Below are 19,345 nucleotides of genomic sequence, written 5' to 3'. Positions count from 1 at the left end.
ACAGTGCAGTACTCCCTTAGGGCTACACTTCCAACAGTGCAGCACTCCATCAGGGCTACACTTCCAACAGCGCAGTACTCCTTCAGGGTTACACTTCAAACAGCGCAGTACTCCATCAGGGCTACACTTCCAACAGTGCAGTACTCCTTTAGGGCTACACTTCCAACAGCGCTGTACTCCTTCAGGGTTACACTTCAAACAGCGCAGTACTCCATCAGGGCTACACTTCCAACAGTGCAGTACTCCTTCAGGGTTACACTTCCAACAGCGCAGTACTCCATCAGGGCTACACTTCCAACAGTGCAGTACTCCTTCAGGGTTACACTTCAAAAAGCGCAGTACTCCTTCAGGGCTACACTTCCAACAGTGCAGTACTGCATCAGGGTTACACTTCCAACAGTGCAGTACTCCATCAGGGCAACACTTCCAACAGTGCAGTACTGCATCAGGGCTACACATCCAACAGTGCAGTACTCCATCAGGGCTACAATTCCAACAGTGCAGTACTCCATCAGGGCTACACTTCCAACAGCGCAGTACTCCATCAGGGCTACACTTCCAACAGTGCAGTACTCCTTCAGGGCTACACTTCCAACAGCGAAGTACTCCTTCAGGGCTACACTTCCAACAGCGCAGTACTCCTTCAGGGCTACACTTCCAACAGCGCAGTACTCCTTCAGGGTTACACTTCAAACAGCGCAGTACTCCTTCAGGGTTACACTTCCAACAGTGCAGTACTCCTTTCGGGCTACACATCCAACAGAGCTGTACTTCATCAGGGCTACACTTCCAACAGCGCAGTACTCCTTCAGGGTTACACTTCAAACAGTGCAGTGCTCCTTTAGGGCTACACTTCCAACAGCGCAGTACTCCATCTGGGCTACACTTGCAACAGCGCAGTACTCCATCAGGGCTACACTTCCAACAGCGCAGTACTCCTTCAGGGCTACACTTCCAACAATGCAGTACTCCATCAGGGCTACAATTCCAACAGCGCAGTACTCCTTCAGGGCTACACTTCCAACAATGCAGTACTCCATCAGGGCTACACTTCCAACAGTGCAGGACTCCTTCAGGGTTACACTTCCAACAGTGCAGTACTCCATCAGGGCTACACTTCCAACAGTGCAGTACTCCTTCAGGGCTACACTTCCAACAGCGCAGTACTCCTTCAGGGTTACACTTCAAACAGCGCAGTACTCCATCAGGGCTACACTTCCAACAGTGCAGTACTCCTTTAGGGCTACACTTCCAACAGCGCAGTACTCCATCAGGGCTACACTTCCAACAGCGCAGTACTCCATCAGGGCTACACTTCCAACAGTGCAGTACTCCTTCAGGGCTACACGTCCAACAGCGCAGTACTCCTTCAGGGTTACACTTCAAACAGCGCAGTACTCCATCAGGGCTACACTTCCAACAGTGCAGTACTCCTTCAGGGTTACACTTCCAACAGCGCAGTACTCCATCAGGGCTACACTTCCAACAGTGCAGTACTCCATCAGGGCAACACTTCCAACAGTGCAGTACTCCATCAGGGCTACACTTCCAACAGTGCAGGACTCCTTCAGGGTTATCCTTCCAACAGTGCAGTACTCCTTCAGGGCTACACTTCCAACAGTGCAGTACTGCATCAGGGTTACACTTCCAACAGTGCAGTACTCCATCAGGGCAACACTTCCAACAGTGCAGTACTGCATCAGGGCTACACATCCAACAGTGCAGTACTCCATCAGGGCTACACTTCCAACAGTGCAGTACTCCTTCAGGGCTACAATTCCAACAGCGAAGTACTCCTTCAGGGCTACACTTCCAACAGCGCAGAACTCCTTCAGGGCTACACTTCCAACAGCGCAGTACTCCTTCAGGGTTACACTTCAAACAGCGCAGTACTCCATCAGGGCTACACTTCCAACAGTGCAGGGCTCCTTCAGGGTTACACTTCCAACAGTGCAGTACTCCTTTCGGGCTACACATCCAACAGAGCTGTACTTCATCAGGGCTACACTTCCGACAGCGCAGTACTCCTTCAGGGCTACACTTCCAACAGTGCAGTACTCCTTCAGGGCTACACTTCCAACAGCGCAGTACTCCATCAGGCCTACACTTCCAACAGTGCAGCACTCCTTCAGGGCTACACTTCCAACAGTGCAGTACTCCTTCAGGGCTACACTTCCAAAAGTGCAGTACTCCATCAGGGCTACACTTCCAAAAGTGCAGTACTCCATCAGGGCTGCACTTCCAACTGTGCAGTACTGCATCAGGGCTACACTTCCAACAGCGCAGTACTCCTTCAAGGTTACACTTCCAACAGTGCAGTACTCCCTTAGGGCTACACTTCCGACAGCGCAGTACTCCATCAGGGCTACAATTCCAACAGCGCAGTACTCCTTCAGGGTTACACTTGTAACAGCGCAGTACTCCTTCTGGGCTACACTTCCAACAGTGCAGTACTCCTTCAGGGCTACACTTCCAACAGTGCAGTACTCCCTGAGGGCTACACTTCCAACAGTGCAGTACTCCTTCAGGGCTACACTTCCAACAGTGCAGTACCCCTTCAGGGCTACACTTCCAACAGTGCAGTACTCCCTTCGGGCTACACTTCCAACAGTGCAGTACTCCATCAGGGCTACACTTCCAACAGTGCAGTACTCCATCAGGGCTACACTTCCAACAGCGCAGTACTCCATCAGGGCTAAACTTCCAACAGTGCAGTACTCCTTCAGGGTTACAGTTCCAACAGTGCAGTACTCCATCATGGCTGCACTTCCAACAGCGCAGTACTCCTTCAGGGCTACACTTCCATCAATGCAGTACTCCTTCAAGGTTACACTTCCAACAGTGCAGTACTCCATCAGGGCTACACTTCCAACAGTGCAGGACTCCTTCAGGGTTACACTTCCAACAGCGCCGTACTCCATCAGGGCTACACTTCCAACAATGCAGTACTCCTTCGGGACTACACTTCCAACAGCGCAGTACTCCATCAGGGCTATCCTTCCAACAGTGCAGTACTCCATCAGGGCTACACTTCCAACAGCGCAGTACTCCATCAGGGCTAAACTTCCAACAGTGCAGTACTCCTTCAGGGTTACAGTTCCAACAGTGCAATACTCCATCAGGGCTGCACTTCCAATAGCGCAGTACTCCTTCAGGGCTACACTTCCAACAATGCAGTACTCCTTCAAGGTTACACTTCCAACGGTGCAGTACTCCATCAGGGCTACACTTCCAACAGTGCAGTACTCCTTCAGGGCTAAACTTGCAACAGCGCAGTGCTCCCTTAGGGCTACATTTCCGACAGCGCAGTACTCCTTCAGTGCTACACTTCCAACAGTGCAGTTATCCATCAGGGCTAAACTTCCAACAGCGCAGTACTCCATCAGGGCTACACTTCCAACAGCGCAGTACTCCCTTAGGGCTACACTTCCGACAGCGCAGTACTCCTTCAGGGCTACACTTCCAACAGTGCAGTACTCCTTCAGGGCTACACTTCCAACAGCGCAGTACTCCATCAGGCCTACACTTCCAACAGTGCAGCACTCCTTCAGGGCTACACTTCCAACAGTGCAGTACTCCTTCAGGGCTACACTTCCAAAAGTGCAGTACTCCATCAGGGCTACACTTCCAACTGTGCAGTACTGCATCAGGACTACACTTCCAACAGTGCAGTACTCCTTCAAGGCTACACTTCCAACAGCGCAGTACTCCTTCAGGGTTACACTTCCAACAGCGCAGTACTCCTTCTGGGCTACACTTCCAACAGTGCAGTACTCCTTCAGGGCTACACTTCCAACAGTGCAGTACTCCATCAGGGCTACAATTCCAACAGCGCAGTACTCCTTCAGGGTTACACTTCCAACAGCGCAGTACTCCTTCTGGGCTACACTTCCAACAGTGCAGTACTCCTTCAGGGTTACACTTCAAACAGTGCAGTACTCCATCAGGGCTACAATTCCAACAGCGCAGTACTCCTTCAGGGTTACACTTCCAACAGCGCAGTACTCCTTCTGGGCTACACTTCCAACAGTGCAGTACTCCTTCAGGGCTACACTTCCAACAGTGCAGTACTCCCTGAGGGCTACACTTCCAACAGTGCAGTACTCCTTCAGGGCTACACTTCCAACAGTGCAGGACTCCATCAGGGCTATCCTTCCAACAGTGCAGTACTCCCTGAGGGCTACACTTCCAACAGTGCAGTACTCCATCAGGGCTAAACTTCCAACAGCGCAATACTCCATCAGGGCTAAACTTCCAACAGTGCAGTACTCCTTCAGGGTTACACTTCCAACAGTGCAGGACTCCATCAGGGCTAAACTTCCAACAGTGCAGTACTCCTTCAGGGTTACACTTCCAACAGTGCAGGACTCCATCAGGGCTACACTTCCAACAGTGCAGGACTCCATCAGGGCTATCCTTCCAACAGTGCAGTACTCCATCAGGGCTACACTTCCAACAGCGCAATACTCCATCAGGGCTAAACTTCCAACAGTGCAGTACTCCTTCAGGGTTACAGTTCCAACAGTGCAGTACTCCATCAGGGCTGCACTTCCAACAGCGCAGTACTCCTTCAGGGCTACACTTCCAACAATGCAGTACTCCTTCAAGGTTACACTTCCAACAGTGCAGTACTCCTTCAGGGCTACACTTCCAACAGCGCAGTACTCCATCAGGGCTACACTTCCAACAATGCAGTACTCCTTCAAGGTTACACTTCCAACAGTGCAGTACTCCTTCAGGGTTACACTTCCAACAGTGCAGGACTCCTTCAGGGTTACACTTCCAACAGGGCAGTACTCCTTTCGGGCTACACATCCAACAGAGCTGTTCTCCATCAGGGCTACACTTCCAACAGCGCAGTACTCCTTCAGGGTTACACTTCAAACAGTGCAGTGCTCCTTTAGGGCTACACTTCCAACAGCGCAGTACTCCATCAGGGCTACACTTCCAACAGTGCAGTACTCCTTCAGGGCTACACTTCCAACAGCGCAGTACTCCATCAGGGCTACACTTCCAACAATGCAGTACTCCTTCATGGCTACACTTCCAACAGTGCAATACTCCATCAGGGCTACACTTCCAACAGTGCAGTACTCCTTCAGGGCTACACTTCCAACAGTGCAGTACTCCTTCAGGGTTACACTTCAATCAGCGCAGTACTCCATCAGGGCTATACTTCCAACAGTGCAGTACTCCTTCAGGGTTACACTTCCAACAGTGCAGTCCTCCTTCAGGGTTACACTTCCAACAGCGCAGTACTCCATCAGGGCTATACTTCCAACATTGCAGGACTCCTTCAGGGTTGCACTTCCAACAGTGCAGTACTCCATCAGGGCAACACTTCCAACAGTGCAGTACTCCATCAGGGCTACACTTCCAACAGTGCAGGACTCCTTCAGGGTTACACTTCCAACAGTGCAGTACTCCTTCAGGGCTACACTTCCAACAGTGCAGTACTGCATCAGGGTTACACTTCCAACAGTGCAGTATTCCATCAGGGCAACACTTCCAACAGTGCAGTACTGCATCAGGGCTACACATCCAACAGTGCAGTACTCCATCAGGGCTACAATTCCAACAGTGCAGTACTCCATCAGGGCTACACTTCCAACAGCGCAGTACTCCATCAGGGCTACACTTCCAACAGTGCAGTACTCCTTCAGGGCTACACTTCCAACAGCGAAGTACTCCATCAGGGCTACACTTCCAACAGTGCAGTACTCCATCAGGGCTACACTTCCAACAGTGCAGTACTCCTTCAGGGCTACACTTCCAACAGCGCAGTACTCCATCAGGGCTACACTTCCAACAGTGCAGTACTCCATCAGGGCTACACTTCCAACAGCGCAGTACTCCATCAGGGCTACACTTCCAACAGTGCAGTACTCCTTCAGGGCTACACTTCCAACAGTGCAGTACTGCATCAGGGTTACACTTCCAACAGTGCAGTACTCCATCAGGGCAACACTTCCAACAGTGCAGTACTGCATCAGGGCTACACATCCAACAGTGCAGTACTCCATCAGGGCTACACTTCCAACAGTGCAGTACTCCTTCATGGCTACACTTCCAACAGTGCAATACTCCATCAGGGCTACACTTCCAACAGCGCAGTACTCCATCAGGGCTACACTTCCAACAGTGCAGTACTCCTTCATGGCTACACTTCCAACAGTGCAATACTCCATCAGGGCTACACTTCCAACAGCGCAGTACTCCATCAGGGCTACACTTCCAACAGTGCAGTACTCCTTCAGGGCTACACTTCCAACTGCGCAGTACTCCTTCAGGGCTACACTTCCAACAGCGAAGTACTCCTTCAGGGCTACACTTCCAACAGCGCAGTACTCCTTCAGGGCTCCACTTCCAACAGCGCAGTACTCCTTCAGGGTTACACTTCAAACAGCGCAGTTCTCCTTCAGGGTTACACTTCCAACAGTGCAGTACTCCTTTCGGGCTACACATCCAACAGAGCTGTACTTCATCAGGGCTACACTTCCAACAGCGCAGTACTCCTTCAGGGTTACACTTCAAACAGTGCAGTGCTCCTTTAGGGCTACACTTCCAACAGCGCAGTACTCCATCTGGGCTACACTTGCAACAGCGCAGTACTCCTTCAAGGTTACACATCCGACAGCGCAGTCCTCCATCAGGGCTACACTTCCAACAATGCAGTACTCCATCAGGGCTACACTTCCAACAGTGCAGGACTCCTTCAGGGTTACACTTCCAACAGTGCAGTACTCCATCAGGGCTACACTTCCAACAGTGCAGGACTCCTTCAGGGTTACACTTCCAACAGCGCAGTACTCCATCAGGGCTACACTTCCAACAGCGCAGTACTCCATGAGGGCTACACTTCCAACAGTGCAGTACTCCTTCAGGGTTACACTTCAAACAGCGCAGTACTCCATCAGGGCTACACTTCCAACAGTGCAGGACTCCTTCAGGGTTACACTTCCAACAGCGCAGTACTCCTTCAGGGCTACACTTCCAAAAGTGCAGTACTCCTTTAGGGCTACACTTCCAACAGTGCAGTACTCCTTCAGGGCTACACTTCCAACAGCGCATTACTCCCTTAGGGCTACACTTCCAACAGTGCAGGACTCCTTCAGGGCTACACTTCCAACAGTGCAGTACTCCATCAGGGCCACACTTCCAACAGTGCAGTACTCCATCAGGGCTACACTTCCAACAGTGCAGTACTGCATCAGGGCTCCACTTCCAACAGTGCAGTACTCCATCAGGGCTACACTTCCAACAGTGCAGTACTCCATCAGGGCTACACATCCAACTGTGCAGTACTCCTTCCGGGCTACACTTCCAACAGTGCAGTACTGCATCAGGGCTACACTTCCAACAGTGCAGTACTCCATCAGGACTACACTTCCAACAGTGCAGTACTGCATCAGGGCTACACTTCCAACTGTGCCGTACTCCATCAGGGCTACACTTCCAACTGTGCAGTACTCCATCAGGACTACACTTCCAACAGCGCAGTACTCCTTCAGGGCTACACTTCCAACAGTGCAGTACTCCTTCAGGGCTACACTTCCAACAGCGCAGTACTCCTTCAGGGCTACACTTCCAACAGTGCAGTACTCCTTCAGGGCTACACTTCCAACAGTGCAGTACTCCTTCAGGGCTATACTTCCAACAGCGCAGTACTCCATCAGGGTTACACTTCCAACAGCGCAGTACACCATCAGGGCGACACTTCCAACAGTGCAGGACTCCTTCAGGGCTACACTTCCAACAGTGCAGTACTCCTTCAGGGCTACACTTCCAAAAGCGCAGTACTCCTTCAGGGCTACACTTCCAACAGTGCAGTACTCCATCAGGGCAACACTTCCAACAGTGCAGTACTCCATCAGGGCTACACTTCCAACAGTGCAGTACTCCTGCAGGGCTACACTTCCAACAGCGCAGTACTCCATCAGGGCTACACTTCCAAAAGTGCAGGACTCCTTCAGGGCTACACTTCCAACAGCGCAGTAGTCCTTCAGGGCTACACTTCCAACAGCGCAGTACTCCATCAGGGCTACACTCCCAACAGTGCAGTACTCCTTCAGGGCTACACTTCCAACAGTGCAGTGCTCCTTCAGGGCTACACTTCCAACAGTGCAGCACTCCTTCAGGGCTACACTTCCAAAAGTGCAGTACTCCTTCAGGGCTACACTTCCAACAATGCAGTACTCCTTCAGGGCTACACTTCCGACAGTGCAGTACTCCTTCAAGGTTGCACTTCCAACAGCGCAGTACTCCATCAGGGTTACACTTCCAACAGCGCAGTACTCCTTCAGGGCTACACTTCCAACAACGCAGTACTCCATCAGGGATAAACTTCCAACAGTGCTGTACTCCTTCAGGGCTACACTTCCAACAGCGCAGTACTCCATCAGGGATACACTTCCAACAGCGCAGTACTCCTTCAGGGCTACACTTCCAACAACGCGGTACTCCATCAGGGATACACTTCCAACAGTGCAGTACTCCTTCAGGGCTACACTTCCAACAACGCAGTCCTGCATTAGGGATACATTTCAAACAGTGCAGTTCTCCTTCAGGGCTACACTTCCAACAACGCAGTACTCCATCAGCGATACATTTCCAACAGTGCAGAACTCCTTCAGGACTGCACTTCCAACAGTGCAGTGCTCCTTCTGGGCTACACTTCCAACAGTGCAGTGCTCCTTCAGGGCTACACTTCCAACAGTGCAGTCCTCCATCAGGGCTACACTTCCAACAGTGCAGTACTCCTTCAAGGTTACACTTCCTACAGCGCAGTACTCCATCAGGGCTGTACTTCCAACAACGCAGAATTCCATCAGGGCTACACTTCCAACAATGCAGTACTCCATCAGGGCTACACTTCCAACAGTGCAGTACTCCTTCAGGGCTACACTTCCAACAGTGCAGTACTTGTTCAGCGCTCCACTTCCAAAAGCGTAGTACTCCATCAGAGCTACACTTCCAAAAGTGCAGTACTCCTTCAGGGTTACACTTCCAACAGTGCAGTACTCCCTCAGGGCTACACTCCCAAAAGTGCAGTATTCCTTCAGGGCTACACTTCCAACAGTGCAGGACTCCATCAGGGCTACACTTCCAAAAGTGCAGTATTCCTTCAGGGCTACACTTCCAACAGTGCAGTACTCCTTCAGGGTTACAATTCCAACAGTGCAGCACTCCTTCAGGGCTACACTTCCAACAGTGCAGTCCTCCATCATGGCTACACTTCCAACAGTGCAGTACTCCTTCAGGGTTACACTTCCAACAGAGCAGTACTCCATCAGGGTTACACTTCCAACAGTGCAGTACTCCCTCAGGGCTACACTTCCAAAAGTGCAGTATTCCTTCAGGGCTACACTTCCAACAGTGCAGTACTCCTTCAGGGTTACAATTCCAACAGTGCAGCACTCCTTCAGGGCTACACTTCCAACAGTGCAGTCCTCCATCATGGCTACACTTCCAACAGTGCAGTACTCCTTCAGGGTTACACTTCCAACAGAGCAGTACTCCATCAGGGTTACACTTCCAACAGCGCAGTACTCCTTCAGGGCTATACTTCCAACAGTGCAGAACTCCATCAGGGCTACACTTCCAACAGTGCAGTACTCCATCAGGGCAACACTTCCAACAGCGCAGTACACCATCAGGGTTACACTTCCAACAGTGCAGAACTCCTTCATGGTTACACTTCCGACAGCGCAGTACTCCTTCAGGGTTACAGTTTCAACAGTGCAGTACTCCATCAGGGTTACACTTCCAACAGTGCAGTACTCCATCAGGGCTACACTTCCAACAGCGCAGCACTCCTTCATGGTTACACTTCCAACAGCGCAGTACTCCATCAGGGTTACACTTCCAACAGCACAGTACTCCATCAGGGTTACACTTCCAACAGTGCAGTACTCCATCAGGGTTACACTTCGAACAGTGCAGTACTCCATCAGGGTTACACTTCCAACAGTGCAGTACTCCATCAGGGTTTCACTTCCAACAGAGCAGTACTGCATCAGGGCTACACTTCCAACAGCGCAGTACTCCTTCAGGGCTACACTTCCAACAGCGCAGTACTCCATCAGGGCTACACTTCCAACAGCGCAGTACTCCTTCAGGGCTACACTTCCAACAGAGCAGTACTGCATCAGGGCTACACTTCCAACAGCGCAGTACTCCTTCAGGGCTACACTTCCAACAGCGCAGTACTCCTTCAGGGCTACACTTCCAACAGCGCAGTACTCCTTCAGGGCTACACTTCCAACAGTGCAGTACTCCATCAGGGCTACACTTCCAACAGCGCAGTACTCCATCAGGGTTACACTTCAAACAGTGCAGTACTCCATCAGGGCTACACTTCCAACAGTGCAGTACTCCATCAGGGCTACACTTCCAACAGCGCAGTACTCCATCAGGGCTACACTTCCAACAGCGCAGTACTCCATCAGGGCTACACTTCCAACAGCGCAGTACTCCATCAGGGCTAAACTTCCAACAGTGCAGTACTCCATCAGGGCTACACTTCCAACAGTGCAGTACTCCATCAGGGCTACACTTCCAACAGCACAGTACTCCATCAGGGTTACACTTCAAACAGTGCAGTACTCCTTCAGGGCTACACTTCCAACAGTGCAGTACTCCATCAGGGCTACACTTCCAACAGTGCAGTACTCCATCAGGGCTACACTTCCAACAGTGCAGTACTCCATCAGGGCTACACTTCCAACAGTGCAGTACTCCATCAGGGCTACACTTCCAACAGTGCAGTACTCCATCAGGGCTACACTTCCAACAGTGCAGTACTCCATCAGGGCTACACTTCCAACAGCGCAGTACTCCTTCAGGGCTACACTTCCAACAGTGCAGTACTCCTTCAGGGCTACACTTCCAACAGCGCAGTACTCCATGAGGGCTACACTTCTAACAGTGCAGTACTCTATCAGGACTACACTTCCAACAGCGCAGTATTCCATCAGGGCTACACTTCCAACAGTGCAGTACTCCTTCGGGGTTACACTTCCAACAGTGCAGTACTCCATCAGGTCTACACTTCCAACAGCGCAGTACTCCATCAGGGCTACACTTCCAACAGTGCAGTAATCCATCAGGGCTACACTTCCAACAGTGCAGTACTCCTTCAGGGCTACACTTCCAACAGCGCAGTACTCCATCAGGGTTTCACTTCCAACAGTGCAGGACCCCTTCAGCACTACACTTCGAACAGCGCAGTACTCCATCAGGGCTACACTTCCAACAGTGCAGTGCTCCTTCAGGGTTACACTTCCAACAGTGCAGTGCTCCTTCATGGTTACACTTCCAACAGTGCAGTGCTCCTTCAGGGTTACACTTCCAACAGTGCAGTACTCCATCAGGGCTACACTTCCAACAGCGCAGTACTCCTTCGGGGTTACACTTCCAACAGTGCAGTACTCCTTCAGGGCTAAACATCCTACAGTGCAGTACTCCATCAGGGCTACACTCCAACAGTGCAGTACTCCATCAGGGTTACACTTCCAACAGTGCAGCACTCATTCAGGGCTACACTTCCAACAACGCAGTACTCCTTCAGGGCTGCACTTCCAACAGTGCAGTGCTCCTTCAGGGCTACACTTCCAACAGTGCAGTACTCCTTCAGGGTTACACTTCCAACAGTGCAGTACTCCTTCAGGGCTATACTTCCAACAGCGCAGTACTCCATCAGGGCTGCGCTTCCAACAGTGCAGTACTCCATCAGGGCGACACTTCCAACAACGCAGTACTCCATCAGGGCTGTACTTCCAACAACGCAGTATTCCATCAGGGCTACACTTCCAACAGCGCAGTACTCCTTCAGGGCTACACTTCCAACAGCGCAGTACTCCATCAGGGCTACACTTCCAACAGCGCAGTACTCCTTCAGGGCTACACTTCCAACAGAGCAGTACTGCATCAGGGCTACACTTCCAACAGCGCAGTACTCCTTCAGGGCTACACTTCCAACAGTGCAGTACTCCATCAGGGCTACACTTCCAACAGCGCAGTACTCCATCAGGGCTACACTTCCAACAGCGCAGTAATCCATCAGGGCTACACTTCCAACAGTGCAGTACTCCATCAGGGTTACACTCCAACAGTGCAGTACTCCATCAGGGTTACACTTCCAACAGTGCAGCACTCATTCAGGGCTACACTTCCAACAACGCAGTACTCCTTCAGGGCTGCACTTCCAACAGTGCAGTACTCCTTCAGGGTTACACTTCCAACAGTGCAGTGCTCCTTCAGGGCTACACTTCCAACAGTGCAGTACTCCTTCAGGGTTACACTTCCAACAGTGCAGTACTCCTTCAGGGCTATACTTCCAACAGCGCAGTACTCCATCAGGGCTGCGCTTCCAACAGTGCAGTACTCCATCAGGGCGACACTTCCAACAACGCAGTACTCCATCAGGGCTGTACTTCCAACAACGCAGTATTCCATCAGGGCTACACTTCCAACAATGCAGTACTCCATCAGGGCTACACTTCCAACAGTGCAGTACTCCATCAGGGTTACACTTCCAACAGTGCAATACTCCATCAGGGCTACACTTCCAACAGTGCAGAACTCCTTCATGGTTACACTTCCGACAGCACAGTACTCCTTCAGGGCTATACTTCCAACAGCGCAGTACTCCATCATGGTTACACTTTCAACAGTGCAGTACTCCATCAGGGTTACACTTCCAACAGTGCAGTACTCCTTCAGGGCTACACTTCCAAAAGTGCAGTACTCCTTCAGGGCTACACTTCCAACAGCGCAGTATTCCATCAGGGCTACACTTCCAACAGTGCAGTACTCCTTCAGGGCTACACTTCCAACAGCACAGTACTCCATCAGGGCTACACTTCCAACAGTGCAGTACTCCATCAGGGTTACACTTCCAACAGCGCAGTACTCCATCAGGGTTACACTTCCAACAGCGCAGAACACCTTCATGGCAACACTTCCAACAGCGCAGTACTCCATCAGGGTTACACTTCCAACAGAGCAGTACTCCATCAGGGTTACACTTCCAACAGCGCAGAACACCTTCAGGGCTACACTTCCAACAGTGCAGAACTCCTTCATGGTTACACTTCCGACAGCACAGTACTCCTTCAGGGCTATACTTCCAACAGCGCAGTACTCCATCAGGGTTACACTTTCAACAGTGCAGTACTCCATCAGGGTTACACTTCCAACAGTGCAGTACTCCTTCAGGGCTATACTTCCAACAGCGCAGTACTCCATCAGGGTTACACTTTCAACAGTGCAGTACTCCATCAGGGTTACACTTTCAACAGTGCAGTACTCCATCAGGGTTACACTTCGAACAGTGCAGTACTCCATCAGGGTTACACTTCCAACAGTGCAGTACTCCATCAGGGTTTCACTTCCAACAGAGCAGTACTGCATCAGGGCTACACTTCCAACAGTGCAGTACTCCTTCAGGGCTACACTTCCAACAGCGCAGTACTCCATCAGGGCTACACTTCCAACAGCGCAGTACTCCATCAGGGCTACACTTCCAACAGTGCAGTACTCCATCAGGGTTACACTTCCAACAGTGCAGTCCTACATCAGGGTTACACTTCGAACAGTGCAGTACTCCATCAGGGTTACACTTCCAACAGTGCAGTACTCCATCAGGGTTTCACTTCCAACAGAGCAGTACTGCATCAGGGCTACACTTCCAACAGTGCAGTACTCCTTCAGGGCTACACTTCCAACAGCGCAGTACTCCATCAGGGCTACACTTCCAACAGTGCAGTACTCCATCAGGGCTACACTTCCAACAGCGCAGTACTCCATCAGGGCTACACTTCCAACAGTGCAGTACTCCATCAGGGCTACACTTCCAACAGTGCAGTATTCCATCAGGGCTACACTTCCAACAGCGCAGTACTCCTTCAGGGCTACACTTCCAACAGTGCAGTACTCCATCAGGGCTACACTTCCAACAGCGCAGTACTCCATCAGGGCTACACTTCCAACAGTGCAGTACTCCATCAGGGCTACACTTCCAACAGTGCAATACTCCATCAGGGCTACACTTCCAACAGCGCAGTACTCCTTCAGGGCTACACTTCCAACAGCGCAGTATTCCATCAGGGCTACACTTCCAACAGTGCAATACTCCATCAGGGCTACACTTCCAACAGCGCAGTACTCCTTCAGGGCTACACTTCCAACAGTGCAGTACTCCTTCAGGGCTACACTTCCAACAGCGCAGTACTACTTCAGTGCTACACTTCCAAAAGTGCAGTACTCCATCAGGGTTACACTTCCAACAGTGCAGTGCTCCTTCAGGGTTACACTTCCAACAGTGCAGTGCTCCTTCAGGGTTACACTTCCAACAGTGCAGTGCTCCTTCAGGGTTACACTTCCAACAGTGGTGTACTCCATCAGGGCTAAACTTCCAACAGTGCAGTGCTCCTTCAGGGTTACACTTCCAACAGTGCAGTGCTCCTTCACGGTTACACTTCCAACAGTGCAGTACTCCTTCAGGGTTATACTTCCAACAGCGCAGTACTCCTTCAGGGCTACACTTCCAACAGCGCAGTACTCCTTCGGGGTTACACTTCCAACAGCGCAGTACTCCATCAGGGCTACACTTCCAACAGTGCAGTACTCCATCAGGGTTACACTTCCAACAGTGCAGTACTCCATCAGGGCTACACTTCCAACAGCGCAGTACTCCATCAGGGCTACACTTCCAACAGTGCAGTACTCCATCAGGGCTACACTTCCAACAGTGCAATACTCCATCAGGGCTACACTTCCAACAGCGCAGTACTCCTTCAGGGCTACACTTCCAACAGCGCAGTATTCCATCAGGGCTACACTTCCAACAGTGCAATACTCCATCAGGGCTACACTTCCAACAGCGCAGTACTCCTTCAGGGCTACACTTCCAACAGTGCAGTACTCCTTCAGGGCTACACTTCCAACAGCGCAGTACTACTTCAGTGCTACACTTCCAAAAGTGCAGTACTCCATCAGGGTTACACTTCCAACAGTGCAGTGCTCCTTCAGGGTTACACTTCCAACAGTGCAGTGCTCCTTCAGGGTTACACTTCCAACAGTGCAGTGCTCCTTCACGGTTACACTTCCAACAGTGCAGTACTCCTTCAGGGTTATACTTCCAACAGCGCAGTACTCCTTCAGGGCTACACTTCCAACAGCGCAGTACTCCTTCGGGGTTACACTTCCAACAGTGCAGTACTCCTTCATGGTTATACTTCCAACAGCGCAGTACTCCTTCAGGGCTACACTTCCAACAGTGCAGTACTCCTTCAGGGTTACACTTCCAACAGTGCAGTACTCCATCAGGGCTACACTTCCAACAGTGCAGTACTCCTTCAGGGTTACACTTCCAACAGTGCAATACTCCATCAGGGCTACACTTCCAACAGTGCAGTGCTCCTTCAGGGTTACACTTCCAACAGTGCAATACTCCATCAGGGCTACACTTCCAACAGTGCAGTACTCCATCAGGGCTACACTTCCAACAGCGCAGTACTCCTTCGGGGTTACACTTCCAACAGTGCAGTACTCCTTCAGGGTTATACTTCCAACAGCGCAGTACTCCTTCAGGGCTACACTTCCAACAGTGCAGTACTCCTTCAGGGTTATACTTCCAACAGCGCAGTACTCCTTCAGGGTTATACTTCCAACAGCGCAGTACTCCTTCGGGGTTACACTTCCAACAGTGCAGTACTCCTTCAGGGTTACACTTCCAACAGTGCAGTACTCCATCAGGGCTACACTTCGAACAGCGCAGTACTCCTTCAGGGTTACACTTCCAACAGTGCAGTACTCCATCAGGGCTACACTTCCAACAGCGCAGTACTCCTTCAGGGTTATACTTCCAACAGCGCAGTACTCCTTCAGGGCTACACTTCCAACAGCGCAGTGCTCCTTCAGGGTTACACTTCCAACAGTGCAGTACTCCATCAGGGCTACACTTCCAACAGCGCAGTACTCCTTCGGGGTTACACTTCCAACAGTGCAGTACTCCTTCAGGGTTATACTTCCAACAGCGCAGTACTCCTTCAGGGCTACACTTCCAACAGTGCAGTACTCCTTCAGGGTTATACTTCCAACAGCGCAGTACTCCTTCGGGGTTACTCTTCCAACAGTGCAGTACTCCTTCAGGGTTATACTTCCAACAGCGCAGTACTCCTTCAGGGCTACACTTCCAACAGTGCAGTACTCCTTCAGGGTTATACTTCCAACAGCGCAGTACTCCTTCAGGGCTACACTTCCAACAGTGCAGTACTCCTTCAGGGTTACACTTCCAACAGCGCAGTACTCCTTCAGGGCTACACTTCCAATAGTGCAGTACTCCATCAGGGCTAAACTTCCAACAGTGCAGTACTCCTTCAGGGCTAAACTTCCAACAGTGCAGTACTCTTCAGGGTTACACTTCCAACAGCGCAGTACTCCATCAGGGCTACACTTCCAACAGTGCAGTACTCCTTCAGGGCTAAACTTCCAACAGTGCAGTACTCCATCAGGGCTACACTTCCAACAGCGCAGTACTCCATCAGGGCTAAACTTCCAACAGTGCAGTACTCCTTCAGGGTTACACTTCCAACAGCGCAGTACTCCTTCAGGGTTACACTTCCAACAGCGCAGTACTCCATCAGGGCTACACTTCCAACAGTGCAGTACTCCTTCAGGGCTAAACTTCCAACAGTGCAGTACTCCATCAGGGCTACACTTCCAACAGCGCAGTACTCCATCAGGGCTAAACTTCCAACAGTGCAGTACTCCTTCAGGGTTACACTTCCAACAGCGCAGTACTCCTTCAGGGTTACACTTCCAACAGTGCAGTACTCCATCAGGGCTACACTTCCAACAGCGCAGTACTCCATCAGGGCTACACTTCCAACAGTGCAGTACTCCTTCAGGGCTAAACTTCCAACAGCGCAGTACTCCATCAGGGCTACACTTCCAACAGCGCAGTACTCCATCAGGGCTACACTTCCAACAGTGCAGTACTCCATCAGGGCTACACTTCCAACAGCGCAGTACTCCATCAGGGTTACACTTCCAACAGTGCAGTACTCCTTCAGGGTTACACTTCCAACAGTGCAGTACTCCATCAGGGCTACACTTCCAACAGCGCAGTACTCCATCAGGGCTACACTTCCAACAGTGCAGTACTCCATCAGGGTTACACTTCCAACAGTGCAGTACTCCATCAGGGCTACACTTCCAACAGCGCAGCACTCCATCAGGGTTACACTTCCAACAGCGCAGTACTCCATCAGGGTTACACTTCGAACAGTGCAGTACTCCATCAGGGTTACACTTCCAACAGTGCAGTACTCCATCAGGATTTCACTTCCAACAGAGCAGTACTGCATCAGGGCTACACTTCCAACAACGCAGTACTCCTTCAGGGCTACACTTCCAACAGTGCAGTACTCCATCAGGGTTACACTAACAACAGTGCAGTGCTCCTTCAGGGTTACATTTCTAACAGTGCAGTACTCCATCAGGGTTACACTTCCAACAGCGCAGTACTCCATCAGGGTTACACTTCAAACAGTGCAGTACTCCATCAGGGCTACACTTCCAACAGTGCAGTACTCCTTCAGTGTTACACTTCCAACAGCGCAGTACTCCATCAGGGTTACAATTCCAACAGTGCAGTACTCCATCAGGGCTACACTTCCAACAGTGCAGTACTCCTTCAGTGTTACACTTCCAACAGTGCAGTACTCCTTCAGGGCTACACTTCCAACAGTGCAGTACCCCTTCATGTCTAAACTTCCAACAGTGCAGTACTCCTTCTGGGCTACACTTCCAACAGTGCAGTACTCCATCAGGGCTACACTTCCAACAGCGCAGTACTCCCTTAGGGCTACACTTCCAACAGTGCAGTACTCCTTCAGGGCTACACTTCAAACAGCGCAGTACTCCATCAGGGTTACAATTCCAACAGCGCAGTACTCCATCAGGGCTACACTTCCAACAGCGCAGTACTCCCTTAGGGCTACACTTTCGACAGCGCAGTACTCCTTCAGGGCTACACTTCCAACAGTGCAGTACTCCTTCAGGGATACACTTCCAACAGTGCAGTACTCCATCAGGGTTACACTTCCAACAGTGCAGTCCTCCTTCAGGGCTCCATTTCCAACAGAGCAGTACTCCTTCAGGGCTACACTTCCAACAGTGCAGCACTCCTTCAGGTTTACTCTTCCAACAGTGCAGCACTCCTTCAGAGCGGCACTGTAATAAAACGTCAAACGCTTGCTAGATTCTTACCGGATATAAGTGCCTCTGCTGTTACTATGTGCATAACTGTATCGTCACTGACTGGCCAGTTGTCCTCTGTTAAGGTAATGCTTTCCAATCCACCCAGAACTTTCAGTTCTTCTAGAATCGTCACACCTGAAGGGCAGTTCTCCCACATGGACTTCCTGTAGCCCAGAGCATCTCCAACTCCCCCCAGCACCATGGCAGCCCTGTAATGTTCCATTGTAAGTGGATGTGTGCTGAGACCTGCCTTGGCCACTGCTTTAGACAGTACAGCCAGTCCCTCAGGAACAGCTCTGTTACTGCTTAGCTGATTATATGCAGTGACTCAATCAAAGGCAATGATAACCTTATGTGGATTAGCTGTTGTTATCTCTGGATTTTGCAGGCTGCTGGTGTATTTTTGGAAATGGCAACTCAGGAGATAACAATTAGTTTATACACACTTTATATTCCTTAACAACTCGGAAACCAAATGTGGCATGGTACTACAGTCGTACATTAAGCCATGAATCAAGGATTACTGTTATTTGTCATTTCATTTTTATTTAGTGTTCCTTGACCACTTGAGCCAGACCATTAGGAACAATACCAAGTACAGACACATCAGTTCACTCAGCATCACGTAATATCCTGAACATGTCCCAATGATTGGTCACAGGCCATCAGAACTTGCAAAGGAATAGATTCACTGTGAGCATACGGAATAAAGCATTTCAGCACCAATTCACAATTCTACCATTCACACCGCCTCTGGACACATCTTTAATTCCTTTACTTCTCATTTCCACCCTCTTTGCCCCAGCACCTGCCATTGGACCTCGCTTCCACTCAGCAAGTCTGACAGCTTTGCTCACCCTACCCCCTGCACTTCCGCAAATTATTACATTGCTAAGTTTTCCCAGCGCTTGTTAAAGATCACTGACCTAAAATGTTAACGCTGCTTCCCTCTTCACTGATGTTGCCTGGCCTGCTGAATAGTTTCAGCATTTTCTGTCTTTATTTCAGATTTGTAATACCTAAAGTATCTTATTTTTCTATCTTAAAATTATCCTGCTCCAGTTTCATTCCAATTCTA

The 19,345-nt window shown here is 50.7% G+C and overlaps 1 protein-coding gene across 1 annotated transcript in view; it reads right to left on the bottom strand.

Annotated features, from left to right (window-relative positions):
- The window catches only part of adprhl1 (ADP-ribosylhydrolase like 1), a 210,296-nt gene extending 191,755 nt beyond the window's left edge, over nucleotides 1-18,541 (bottom strand). Inside the window, exon 1 of the mRNA XM_087992419.1 lies at nucleotides 18,277-18,541. Within this exon, the coding sequence (XP_087848545.1) occupies nucleotides 18,277-18,490 (214 nt within the window). The 5' untranslated portion in view covers nucleotides 18,491-18,541. The remainder of the gene's footprint in view (nucleotides 1-18,276) is intronic.
- Between the last annotated feature and the right edge of the window lie 804 nt (nucleotides 18,542-19,345).

Source organism: Chiloscyllium plagiosum, unplaced genomic scaffold (genome assembly GCF_037043375.1).
Source record: "Chiloscyllium plagiosum isolate Xiang-an unplaced genomic scaffold, Cpla_swu_hap1 HiC_scaffold_12, whole genome shotgun sequence".
Taxonomy (NCBI): Eukaryota; Metazoa; Chordata; class Chondrichthyes; order Orectolobiformes; family Hemiscylliidae; genus Chiloscyllium; species Chiloscyllium plagiosum.
This window is presented reverse-complemented; position numbering and strand designations above follow the sequence as displayed.